This window comes from Notamacropus eugenii, chromosome 2, assembly GCF_028372415.1.
Source record: "Notamacropus eugenii isolate mMacEug1 chromosome 2, mMacEug1.pri_v2, whole genome shotgun sequence".
NCBI lineage: Eukaryota > Metazoa > Chordata > Mammalia > Diprotodontia > Macropodidae > Notamacropus > Notamacropus eugenii.
Window position 1 is genome coordinate 434,447,073 of NC_092873.1, and position 13,885 is coordinate 434,460,957.

The 13,885-nt window shown below is 40.6% G+C and overlaps 1 protein-coding gene across 3 annotated transcripts in view; it reads left to right on the plus strand.

Annotated features, from left to right (window-relative positions):
* The window catches only part of DSTYK (dual serine/threonine and tyrosine protein kinase), a 57,706-nt gene that overhangs the window by 18,828 nt on the left and 24,993 nt on the right, over positions 1 to 13,885 (plus strand). For 2 of the 3 annotated variants that reach the window (XM_072648060.1, XM_072648059.1), the window contains exon 2: positions 10,350 to 10,738. In XM_072648060.1, the coding sequence (XP_072504161.1) occupies positions 10,350 to 10,738 (389 nt within the window). Of the gene's footprint in view, positions 1 to 894; positions 9,270 to 10,349; positions 10,739 to 13,885 lie in introns of those variants that run through there. The other variant, XM_072648061.1, reaches the window with a different exon arrangement.

Sequence of the window (13,885 nt, forward strand, 5' to 3'; positions counted from 1 at the left end):
AAGTTTTGGACTGCATTAATCAAGGTGTAGCTTCCATGATAAAGGGGTGTGTGCACTCTGGCCTGGTTAGAAGACAAGAGGATGTTGTATTCAGTTTAAATGCCTTAGTTTAGTAAGGGACATCAACAAACTGAAGAGAATCCAGAGAAGGGCAGCCATCCTTCTATCTGTCTGACTACTCCTCAGTCTCCTTTGCTGGATCTTCATTTGGGTTCTATCACTAACCACTCAAGATTCTGTTCTGAGCTCTCTTCTCCCCCACACTATTTTTACTTGAGGATCCTCATCAGCTGCCATGGATTCAGTTATAATCTCTATTCAAATAATGCTTAGATCTGTTTATCCAGCCCTAACCTGTCTCCTGACCTCTAGTCTGACATCTCCAACTGTGTTTCAGACATCTTGGACTGAAGGTCCTATATACATCTTAAACTTAATATGTCCAAAAACAAACTCATCTTTCTTCTGAACCTTCCCCGCTTTCTAACTTTTCTATAATTCTTGAGGGTACCACTGATCTATGTCATCCAGGCTTGAAACCTAGGTAATAATCCTCAACTCCTCAACCTCTCTCACTTTCCCTTCCCCCAGATCTGATCAGTTGCCATATCCTATAGATCCTAGCTTGTAACATCTTTTTTTCTTTCAAATATTTATTTATTTTTTGTTTTCAACATTCACTTTTATAAGGTTTTTAGTTTTAAAATTTCTCCCCCTCTTTCCCTTCCCCCTCTTCCCAAAACAGCATACCATCTAATATAGGCCATACATGTACAATCATATTAAACATATTTCTACATTAGTCATGTTGTAAAGAAGAATTAGAATCAAAGGGAAAAACCATGAGATAGAAAAAACAAAACAAAAAAAAAAAAGAAAAATAGTCTGCTTCTTTTTGCATGCAGATTCCATAGTTCTTTCTCTGGATGTGGATAGCATTTTCCATCATGAGTCTTTTGGAATTGTCTTAGATCATTGCATTGCCAAGAAGAGCTAAGTCTATCATATTTGGTCATCTTCACAGTGTTGCTGAGTAACATCTTTTGTATACAGCTTTTCCTCTCCTCTGACACTGCCATACCCTAGAACAGGTCCTTATCACCTCACATCTGGACTATTGCAATAGCCTTCTAGTGGGTCTGCTTCCACAAATCTTCCTTTATTTCAGGCCATCTTCCCCTTAACTAAGTGATTTTCTTAAAGCAAGATCTGACCACATCATTCCCCGCCCCCCAATACAATTGGGTTGACTGAAATAAGGAACCACAGTGGTTCCTTGTTACATCCAGGATCAAATAGTAAATAATCTGTTTGAATTTTAAAACTCTTCATAACCTGGCTAGTTCCTACCTTTCCAGTCTCCTTATACTTCACTCCCTTCCATGTTCTATTATTATGCTCCAGTGATAGTGGCCTCCTTGACATTGCTTGATCATGACACTCCATTTCTTAACTCTGGGCATTTTCGCTGGCTGTCCTCCATGCCTGGCATTTTCTCCTTCCTCATCTTTGCCTTCTGGCTTCCGTGGCTTCCTTCAAATCTCAGCTAAAATTCCACTTTCTACATGAGACCTTTACTTTGTTTCTCTTAATGCCAGTGTGTTCCTTCTCAGATTATCTCCAATTTAAGCTATCTACATCTTGTTTGTATGTAGTTGTTTTCCCCTCCATTAAATTCTTTGAGACTAGAGCAGGTTCCCCACCCCTGAAAGAGATGGTCCCTGCTCTTAGCACAGTCTTGACACAGAGTAGCTGCTCAATAAATGCTTGTTTGCTTCTCTATCATAAGAGGATTGGTTGAAGAACTGAGGATTTTTAGCCTTAGGGAAGAGAAGACTTGGGCATATGGTGGCTTTCCAGTTATTTGAAAGGAAGATGGATTAGACTTGTTCTACTTGGTTTCAGGAGGCAAAACCAGGAACATTGGGTGGAAATTGCAAAGAGCTTAATTTAAACTTGGAGTCAGGAAAACCTTGCTCACATTTAGAGCTGCCCCATTGTAGAGAGGACAGCCTCAGGAGAAAGTTAGTTTCCTCTCATTGTGGATGTCTTCAAGCAGAAGCTGGACAACCATTTATGTGTTGGGTTTGTTATAGTAAGGATTCTTTCCAGGCATGTATTGGCCTATGACTTATGAGATCCCTTTCAATCCTAAAATTGAGTTTTATCATATTATAAGAACTTCCTAAAAGTTAATTTTTCTTCCTATAAGTTGGAGTACTCATTTTAAAATGTTGTGTATTTTTCTGTCATTTTCAACTGACCCAGGGCTCGAGGCAACTAACTCTTAAATTATATAAGTTTCAAGGAAACTGCTGATGTACATTGAGAGAGGGAGTTCTTTACCAGTGAAATCACAGGTCTGTTCCCTACTCTGCCCTTCTGCAGGCTTTGTGGGCCAATTGGATGTCCTCTATGGCCTCTATGCTGACCCATCCCAAACCTTACTTTATGTGGCAGGTGCCTGGAGAGGAGTCCTGTACTAGCCTCCATTCTTGGGGGTAGTTTCATTGTGATAGGAGGATAGACAGTAGATAGGGCTTTAGGATTTTTTTCTCTTTTAATTTATCTGTATTAATAATGTAACATCTGGATTGAATGATGATGTCTAGTCCAGTTAACACATTTATAAAAGCACCTTAGATTCCTTTTGAAAAATTCACTTTTAAAAATAGAATTTTATCTCCTATTCCTCATATTTGAAAAGGATCAGAAGATAACTTAAGCTTCCTAAGACCAAGAGCTTTTGTGTCCATGCAGGCTAGACTGGTTTGAGATTAATCTCCTTTTTCATCCCCTGCTGCCTAATGAGGAATGAGCTATGCATTCATAGTCGCTGTGACTTTGCTTATCAGACCAAGCCTTTTAGAAAAGAAACTAAGTCTGTGTCAGAGAAGCAGCTGGTGTACAAGTATAAGCTTTTTCTCTGTCAATGTTAGAGGGATTTGGAATAAATCAGTGTGGGATTTATTTCTTTTCAAGAATATTCCATACAACTTTGGTTCTGGCTTTAACCCCAAAGAATAGGATGCTTAAAAAGGAATAAGCAGGAAAAAGTGAGAAAAATCAGTCTTTCCTGTTCATTGATGTGCCAAAGTTAAGTAATGTGAGAAAATTGTTCTGAGACACCAATGTGTTTTATACACAGGAAACCCCTGGGGGAACCTACTTCAGCTGCTGCTGTACCAACAACTGGCCTTCTCTGTTGGCCCTTACTGTGTTGGTGTGGGAAGGGAAATGGAAGGTGCCTGAAGCATAGAAGTAGCCTGGGTGGTGTATGACAAGGAGCAGCCCTGCACTACTTTGGAGGAGGCAGGGGTTTCTCTGGGCCTGGAAGATTTATTCTGCTTCTGATTCTGTGAGAATACCTATAAACCAGTTCAGGGTGCTTTGCATCACTGAACATCTGCTGTTTAGTTATATAGTAGCCAGCTTTCATATAATGCTTTAAGGTTTGCAGGGCATTTTACAAATATTATATCTTTTTATCCTCACAAAAACCTGAATGAAAAAGATGGTATTATCCCCATTATACAGATGAGGAAACAGAGGCAAATAGAGGTTGAACAACTTGCCCAGCTAGTAAGTTCCTAAGGTCATATTTAAATTCAGGTCTTTCTAACTCTAGGCTCAGCACCTAGCTGTCTCTACCAGTTATTGCCTGCTAACGTACAGTATACTCCTATTCTGGTTACAAAACATTGCCTTATTTTGGAGACTGGTGCTTGAAGTGTGGGGTTACTCTCATCGATGAGCAGGTGCTGAACTGAGAATCTATATTTTCAAGTCTGACCTTAGGTCGATTATTTTCATTCTCTCTGTCTTAGGGTCTTAGATGGTAAGATGTAGAAACTTAGCTCTATGGGGATGTTGAAGGTATAGATACAGTTAGGTTTTTGTTTGCTTTCCTTGGTGGGTTATGCTGCAGTTTTCCTGTTTAATAACCTTCCTTCTTTTATTCTTTTCCTGAGACCCAGATTTTGCTGCACTTTGTTGAGTGGTCCTTTGGGCCATTCTTCTGAATTATTAGATGAGAGATACCTTTGGGAAACTGGCTTATCTATATTTCACACAGGTCCTCCCTGGCTTATTTCAAGGGAATAGCTTCTCTCACTGCCTCTTCCTCATCTGCCATTTTTGGTCCCCTTAGTCTGAATCTGCTGCAGTAGCATACAGGGAGCACCTGAAAGCCAGCTTCAAGCTGTTGTCCATTGACTGTTGCTTGCATTTTTCCTGAACTCAGATGACTCCCACAGGGTAGGGAGCTTGGGAAGTATCTGCTCCTCCCAGATGCTAATAAAAATTGCCCTTTGAAAGCCAACTTAAAGAGCTGCTTCATGTGTACATATGTAGTGCTCATTTGTTCTTTAGAATGTCTTTCTTCCTCACAGGGGTTGTACTGATCCAAAAAGGAAGATATCACTGCAGTCAGACTTCCTCATTTCAGTGAGTATTGGAAAAGTTGAGGAGAAACAAAGTTCTTATGAACTTAGAAGCCCAGTACCCACAGAAAGGGGGCCAGAAAGCTGTCCTGACCCCTACTGGAATAAGCACTGTATAGCAAAGAAGAAAATTGGGGTGTGTGGAACACCCCCTTGTGTCCTTTTGCCTGTGAACGCTTGGCTCCAGGTAGGTGGCTGTGGGTAACTGCTAGAGCAGATGTTTAGGCAGTTCCTCTGCTGTGAGGCAGAGGTGTTTTTTGTTAGGGGACAGTGATACTGAAAGAAGCTAGACTTCAGAAAGGTAATTGGTAGAAGTGTCTCTAACACAAACATTGCCTGCTGTAGGTTCATTTCAAACTGTGGTCTACAAAAAACACTTTCTAAAACCCACGACACCATGTATTGCTTGATCCAGAGTGGATTCTGAAAACCTAAACTTTCCAAAAATCAGGTTATCTAAACTTAGGTCTGGCTTTTTGTCCTTCAAAGTTGGCTCCTTTCCCTGTGATTCAAGGCTCAGAGGGCTTGTTTGAAAATGATAAAGAACCATTTCTTAGATAGTAGGATTTCTGCCTGCCTTGGCTGCTGGGGATTTTGTGGCTTTTGGTAGGAATGATGATGGTAACTTAGACGCTGCTGGGTAGTATGAGTGTTTTTCCTACCTGAAGTATTTCCTTTCCCTCTCTTTTGACAGACTTAGTCCACGAGAAACAAAACGTCACAACCTAATTTTTTTGCGAAAATTCTAGAACTGATTTGTTGTAGTGGGTTCGAAAATGTTACCTTTTAGGGCAAGGTTGCAGGTTCCATCCTATGTAGTCAAGGTATTCTGCCCATGGTCCAGCATCTCACGGATTTAGACCTTTGGGTGCAATAAGAATTGCTCAATACAGATTCTTTCCTGCTTATTTGCTGACTTATATCAGTAACCTAATGGTAATGGGTTGCCAGTTATCACATGGAGGATAGTAGTATGGTTTCTTTGTTTTTGTTTTTAAGAGGAAAATGTTAACTTGAAGTTTAATTTGTAACATTCTCTGAGAACTGATATGAAATGCATCAAGGTGGCATTTCATTGCAACCACAAAGTTGTGATGAAATATTGACCATTTGGTGATTGTGGCCCTTTTATGCCCCATTTTTCTGTTGATTCTTGGCAACTTTACTTCTGGTCCAGAGGGAACTTCGTGTGTGTGTGTGTGTGTGTGTGTGTGTGTGTGTGTGTGTGTGTGTGTGTGAGTGTGTGAGTGTGTGTGTTCGGCCTTTGTTGCCGAAGAAGACCATGCCATCAGAGAAACAATGACATGATTTGCACTTGACTTTGTTTTGAGTGAGGGCCATGCAGGTCACCAGCCTCACTTCTCCTCCAGAGCCATCTGAATCTAGTGACCAGATATTCATCAGCATGACTGGAGATGACCCAGGATGAGGCAACTGGGGTTAAGTGACTTGCCCAAGGTCACACAGCTAGTGAGTGTCAAGTGTCTGAGGTGAAATTTGAACTCAGGTACCCCTGACTCCTGCACTGGTGCTCTGTCCACTGCACCAGCTAGCTGCCCCTGGAACTTCTCAAGTCTGAAATTGCTGGAGGCCCTAGATTGGGAATTGGAGTTTTGTTGGTTACTTCTGCAGCCTGTGTAGAGTTGTGTGTAAAACCTGTGCAGACTCCAGGAACCATCTATAGAAGACATTTTCTGAATCTTCTAGCGTTAGTGCTCTTCTCTGTCCCCCTGCTTTCCTCTATCCTGAGACATGGCTTTGAATTGAACTTTGTATCTTGTATTTTATTTGCTTAGATTTTTGAATGTTGTTTTTCCCTAGCACAATATAAGCTGTTTGAGGGCAAGGACTGTTTCATTTGTTTTGTTGCCCCCAGAAGCCTAGTGTGATACCTGACTTTGAATTGAATGGAATTGATTGTTACTCCTCCATGCTGACATTGAGACCTTGGGCTCCCTTAAGGAGATACTCTTTTCTACTTTTCCCTTAATTCTCCTAACAGACCCAATCATGGCTTTCTTTGAGCTTCACAACAGCTTTGTACAGTAATATGAGGAGTATTAAGTGGGCAAAAAGATGAAGTTAGAGGACCTGGTTTCACATATCAGCTTTGCCTCTTAATACCAAGTGACTTTGGCCAAGTCAGTTAACTTCCTTCAGCCTTAGGTTTCTTCATCTATAAAAAGATGAGGTTAGACCAGAGGATTTTTAAGGTTCTTTTCAGCTCTAAATCTTTCATCCTATGAACTCCATTTTACAGATGAGGAAATGGAGGCTCAGAGCAGTTTTAAGTGATGCCTTTTGTCACAACTAGCGGGAAGCAGGATTCAAATCCAGTTCTTACAATTCTACCACTCTATTAGGTCAAGGCACCTAGATTGCCTAGTGGATGCAGCACTGAACTTGGAGTTAGAAAATCCTGAATTCGGATCTAGCCTCAGATATTTACTAGCTGGGTCACTCTGGGGCACTCACCACATTGCTGTCTGCCTCAGTTTTCTCGTCTGTAAAATTGGGATAACATCATCTACTGGTCACAGTTGTTGTGAAGATAAAATGAGATATTTGTAAAGTACTTTACAAACATTAAAGTACTGTATAATGTTAGTTACTATTATCTCTAGGGGACAGTCTAAACCCTGGTTTTTCTCTCTGAATTTTTGTTTTTTTTTCTCTCTATGGGTAACAGTGTGCCTTCTTTGGAGATACAATTTAATTGCTTTGACAGAGACTTTTAAGCTTTTACAAACGTAAGGAAACTTTGAGATCTAGTCTACCTCTCTCATTTCGTACATGAAGAATTTGAGGTTCATTTATAGTACTTGACTGAGGGACAGGGATGAGGGCTTTTTTAGCTTCTTACTTTGTTGTTTGGAGGACCACAGTTCTGTTCCACTAGCAGGGGAGGTCGGTGGAAAACATTTGGGAGTTGGCTGTGTTAACTGGCCCCTAAGAAGTCATGCTGTTACCTTCTGGCAGTACCATATGCAGATGCTGTTGTATTAATTATAAAGGAGACCTGATTAACTTGGAAGTTCTTTAACTGTCTGTAAAGCAGCTGTTTCAGGTCAGAAACAGGTTTTGTTCTTCCCTCCCACTGACAGCCTGAAGATTTTAAACTGTGCCTGAAGTTTTATTTTTTTTTTAATGAGTAGAAAGACTCCTTTATTTAATTCAGCAATCCTTTGGTCTGTAGTTATAGTGGGTCTGAAAGGATCCTTAGTATTCTAAATTTTTAGATACCTTATGAAGTCATTCAAACCAATAGTGAAAAATCTCTATTTTGTTTGACCTTTGACCACAGAAGCTCCTAAGGAGCAACTCCATTTCCATGTCTGCTTTATTTCTTATGGTCAAAAACTTTAAAAAGACCAGATGGGAGAAGCAAAGGGATCAAATACTCAGGGAGAAAGTCACTCAGCAAGTTAGCTATGGTCTAACTTATTGAGATGCTCTCATCTTCCTGGAGTAAATGCCCTTATTTCTTATAAAACTCTCACTAAATTAAGAAATAATACAAACAAAAATGGAAGTTTCCTTATCAGTGCTCTCTGGTCTGATTCCTCAGTGTGTTTCTTCACAGTAGATATTTCAGTATCAGGAATTGGGATGATAGTTTAGGCCAGATGAATAAAATGGGCGTGCCTGTGGTTTTGGCAGATGGGCTGTGTTTTTCTGCCTTCCCCCTATCCTGGATACCGCCTCAGAGAATTTTTGGCCTCTCCCTGCTGATCCTGAGCAGTAGCATAGTTTTAGTTGGTTTCTTAACTGTTCTTTATTCTAGTACTCAGCAATCACAGATTTCAGTTTTAAGCCTATGCTTTTCAGCACTGGGACATGGAATCTTAAGTTGTAGGTCATCTGTTTCTCATTAGAGTCCCTTAAGGTGTGAGTCAGAAGCCTAGACACAGGCTATCCATTAGAGGAGGTCTGGGAAAGGAAGATTAGGTGAATTGGGGGAGTGCTGAAGCTTAATGGGCTTATTGGTGGCTCAGATTGAGGCTTTTGTTGAATTTAAAATTCTGCAAGACAAGTAAGGGGTCGGTATTTTTCTGGCATTACTCATACTTCATTTTTGAAATGAAAGATGTGTTTAGGAGTACTGTCTCTTTTAGATTTTGCTGCCTATTTGGCCACTTCAAAGTATGTCTTCCTCCATCTTGCTGTGTATAAACTATTTCTCACCACAAGCAGTTTCTGACCCAAGTAGCTCCCATCTTCAGTTGCATAGTGAATACAAGAATAAGTAGGCCTGTGTCCATTGCCCTCAAGTTTTAAAGAGAGAGGCCATAGCTTGTTGTTGTGTTTTGCCCCCCTTGCAGAGTAGGCATTAGTAAATGTGTTTTTGTCTTTCACAGAAGTTTTCATCTCCAGTGGGGCAGTGAGCATGCCTGACTTTCTTATTCAAGCTGCTCTTCTCTGGCATTTTCATGTCTACGCTTGCTAATGAAATTCTATCAGGTTGATGTGTTTATGAGAATGAAGGGAAGGGGCTTGAAGGAGTAGTATGGGGAGGCTTCTCCTGCCAAAGATGGGAGCAGATTTATTGAAGGCGTAGCTTTGGTTTTGTGCTTCTCATATTGATGTAGAATTATGTGAGGGAGAAGGAGGTGTGGGGATCAGCCAAAAGTACTTCAGAGCCAGGCTGGTTCATTTGGAAGTGTGACACCTTATCTGAGCCAGACTTTCCTCCAACTACACTGTACAAAGTGAACAGACAGCATGGGCCTGACACTCCCAGATGGAGTGCCCTGTGAGCGAGCACCACCCCTGGGTCTCAGTTTGGATGAGTGCATCTCTAGAACTCTGCTTTTTGTGTATCTAAAGGTAAGGAGGTTTGAGTTTGCCTGGTGGTCCTTGCCCTGACCAGCCTAACTTGTGAGGCAGCATTGCATTGGGGAGAGGGCGAGAAGCGGAGGTCCAACCCAGGGCTAAAGGCAGGCTACCTGTGCTAGCTTTCACAAAATGGCCTCAACTTGCTTTGGTGCTTTAGGAAGGTTTTTCCTCTGCCCTTGTGGTGTTTGAATCTATTTGGGAAGCAAAATAGCCATCTTGAGGAATAGTGATTATTTAGAGAGAAGGGTGACAGAGAAGAAGAGCTGTTGTTTTTAAAGAGATTGGAGAGAAAATTCATATCTTCTAGATTTGGCTGGATTCTATTTTGCAGACCACTGCCCTCTTGTTCTCAATCAGAGTCTCACAGGCCTTGAGCTGAGGCAATATAATCTCATGAAATTGGTATTGATTTTTAATTGGTCTCTTTCTGATTGTAGAAGGGGCTAACAGCTGGGTTGCCGCCATTGTGTGTCTGGAAGAGAACCAGGAAAGTCTCTAGAGCTTAGTTTTTAACTAAAATTTATCCTCATTTAAATGCATAGGACTGCAAGCCTGTGCATTTACATGCATACATAGATATGATCTATCATATAAATAGTGACAATAGCATAGACTTTTAAAAAATAATGAATTTCATAAAAGATGTGGGCATATGCATTACACACATACATTGGGTTTTTTCCCTGTTGGGTAGGTGGGTGATCTTCCCATTTTTTGATTTGAATTCTACTTGGGAGTTTGCATGTTCTAGCCAGCTCTGTCTTCTTTAGAAGTTGGGTTCTGTTGACTCTGTATTTGTTTATGAGTTAATTTTGGGGGCAGACTTCCTGTCCTAGACTGTCCAACTGTATGACGAGAGAAAGGTGGGTTAGCTTATGTTACTTTACCCTGGATAGAAATCACAGATTATGATCTGGGATAAAAATCCTGTGAATTGCTCATGGAATCGCTTTGAAAGTTATTTTAATAGGCCAGGCTGTTTTCCTGAGTGGTTTCTTGTTTTAAACTCTGGCATCCTAACGGAATCTCTGTTTCTTTCTCCCTCCATGTTCTTTCCCTGTTGACTCCTAGGGCATCTAAGCTGCATTTCCTTCCCACCCCATGAAGAAGAGTACCTCCAGTTAATGGTGAACTGCCTTCCCTGTATCTTCATCCTGGGCCAGGACTGTAATGCAAAGTGCCAGCTGCTGAACATGTTACTGGGGGAGCGGATACTGCCCACCACCAAGGGGGGAAGTGAGGACAGCTGTAAGAGACGGCGCCTCCATTTCACGAATGGGAATCAGACTCGGGTCAGCCTGGCGCTGCCTGGCCAGTATGAACTAGTGCACAGTCTGGTCTCCCACCAAGGCAAGTGGGAAACCATTCCTGAGGAGGACCTGGAGGTCCATGAGGACAGTGAGGACCCTGCCCACATCTTGGCAGAATTGGAGGTGACAATGCCCCATGTTTTATTACAGGTACAAAATACTCACGTACACACACACTCCTCTCCTACAACCAGTCATATATCTGCTTTCCTTTTGCTTTAACATTTTACATTTGTTTTTATATCAGCTTCATTTCCAAGTATATCCACCCCTCTTCTCCTGTGCAGCAAACTATCCCTTGTAACAAAAAAGGGAAAAAAAAAAAGAGGGGAGAACAAAAGCAGTTGAGCAGATGTAAACAACTTATCAGTGGAGTCTGATACATACTACATCTGCTTTTAGTAGACTGGAAGGTAATATTGTTTCTTTGATGCTAAAATATATTGTGAGTTCTCCAAAATAGCTATCAGAAGTTGAGGGGAATGTGACCTATTGAAGAGAGGAGAGTTAAATGAGGAGACCTTGCTTCCGTTTGTAACTTCAGTATTGCTGTTGTGCTGAAAGACCTCATGTGAGCTGCTTAACCCTTCTGTGGCTGTAATCCCGCCACTTTGAAGTGAAGAGAATGATCTTGACCCCTTTTCTGGAAACTTTGGAAGAGCAATTGTGATCAGGGTTGTTGTTTTTTGAAGAAAATGCTGTTAAGCTTATCTTTACTCCCCTTCTAGAAAGAGAGAAGAGAGGGTGATATTGTTAATTACAATTAGAGCTTAAGATTGGGAGCAGAAGTTGGGAAGATTGTCCTTGGAACTAGCTAGTAGTTACTTATCAGTTACATAAGTTTGACATATCCTTTTCCTTAGAAGGTGCTCAGGTATAGACTTTATATAGTTTTGAGGTAAGGGTGGGGCTGACTTGATAGAGGGATCCCTAACAATTCAATTAAATTCAGTAATCATTTATTAAGTGCCTGTTACATGTGAGGCAGAATGAAAACTGACCTAAATCCCTACTTGCAAGGAGCATATATTCAGTTGCTTTAGACAAATAAAATACAATGTAGAATGTGATGGGAAAGAGGAGGGAGCACTTCAACACAAGTGATAGAGATTTTATGCATCTGGATGAGGCCCACTGGCTTCTGAAGGGGGCACAAATCCTCATCTACTCTAACCTAGTCTCCAAGAGTTGCCATGTCCATTTGGGTTAGTTTGTACCTGTCCCTGGTGTATTTTAAATACTCAGACCAATATAACAGATAAGAGATTGATTATGGTGGTTTACCAAAGTACAGATTTCTGCCAGTACAACTTGAGTCTCTGTTTTTCCCTTTCCTTGCAGGCTTGATCAAGTCACCAGACTCTCGATGTCTATATCTTGTCTCTGTTGCTTATGTGGTTTGTCAGATCTTCTTTAATATTTTTTTCATTCATTTGCATGTATTTTCTCTCCATTGATTAAAAGGAGAAAAAAAAACCCCTTGTAATAAATATGCATAGTCAAGCAAAACAAATTTCTGAATTGGCCATGTCCACCGTTGTATGACTCATCTGTATCTCTGCCTGTCAGGAGATGGGCTAGCATAGTTCGTCATCAGCCCACTGGAACTGTGGTTCATAATTGATCAGAATTCTGAAGTTATTCAAAGTATTTTGGTCTTTACATTGTCGTTACTGTATACATTGTTTTTCTGGTTCTGCTCACTTCACTGTGTCAGTTTATACAAGTTTTCCAGGTTTCCCTGAATCCACCCCTTTCATCATTTTTTATGGCAGAATACTAGAGTATAGTATAGAATTTATGTGATTCTTTAAAGTTCACATAGTACTTTGTATTTATTATTTCATTTGCTCCTCACAATACCTCTGTGAGGTAAGTGCTACTGTCCTTTTTTTTTTTTTTTTTTTTTGGCAAATAAGGAATTGAGGCTGAGAGTAAGTGACTTGCCCAGAGTCTGAGGGAAGATTTGAATTCACATGTTTCTGACTCTTAAGTCCAGGACTCTTTCCACTACACTATCTAGTTACCATTCCCCAGTGGAGGGGCACCTCAAGAAACTTTTTTCACTAAGTGCTACCCTGGACCCTGTTTTGTTCCTTTCAGTTATTGATGTGGAAGACACCAGAATTCTGAAAGTGGATTCCCTTATTTGCTGTTCAGTTATTTGGTCTAATTGGACTGTCTAAAACCTTCAAATATGTGTGAATCTTTAGGCACCTCCCCCACCCCGCAGGATGAAGCACAGCTACTAATCATTCTGTCCATTGTTCAGACGCCAGCCTAAATTAGGCTATTCCCTGAAGTTCAGCCCTCTGCTTGGGGCAATTAACAGTCCTCTTGCACATTTCTCATGGTAGTGACAGAGATCTCTTTGTTTGGCTCTAGTTATATTTAGGACAAGTCAGCTCTAAACAGCCCCTCCAGTTGATTTGGAAAGGGTGGCAAATCAAGGAAACATTTGGTTAAAGGAAGACAATATTGAATAAAAGGAAATGAGATGTTCATTTTGAACTGTCAGATTATCAAAGCAGAACTTCCCTCCACCCTCATCCTCTCATACAATGCTCATTCTTCTAATGCCTCACTTTAAAGTCTTCACAGATTAACAGTAAATGGTTTATTCTAGACTCAGTCACATGGCTAATTTCAACAGTTTACTTGCAGCTATCTAATACATTTGAGTATTTTATTATATTTGTGGATGGTTACTAAGTTTTAAATAAATTTTTAACAATTTTTTAAAGATAGCTCCAACTAAATTTAATTCAGAACATTTACAGAGTACTCACTACATCTTTGGCATTTTAGTAGACTGCTGTAAATAAGCTGTTGAAATTAGCCATGTGAGTCTGGAATAAACTGGTTGTAACTATCTATGAAGTCGTCAAAATAAGACATAGAAGAATGACCAAATAAACTTACAAAGTAAGGAGTAATGAATGTATCATTAAAGAAGTTCCAAAATTGGGCAGTTTAGGAGGTGCCTGAAGCAGCTTACTATGTGCCTTGGTAGAAGGAGTTTGATCCCTGAGACTTCCCCACACTAATGAACCAAAGAATCAACCAACAGCTAACACACAAGAGTGTAGTTGTGCTGGGTTTTGTTTCAAATGTACCTGCATTTAACTGTGACTTCTTACTGGAAAGTTCTACACCAGGAGGACATTGCCAAGCCAGGGGATTTGAAACCTTGGCTAGCATTTGTTATCAGCAGGATCAGACATCAGGGCAGCTGGGCCTACCTCGGACTGTTCATACTGTGTTCATCAATTACATCCTGGTCTGTTAAGGCCCTTC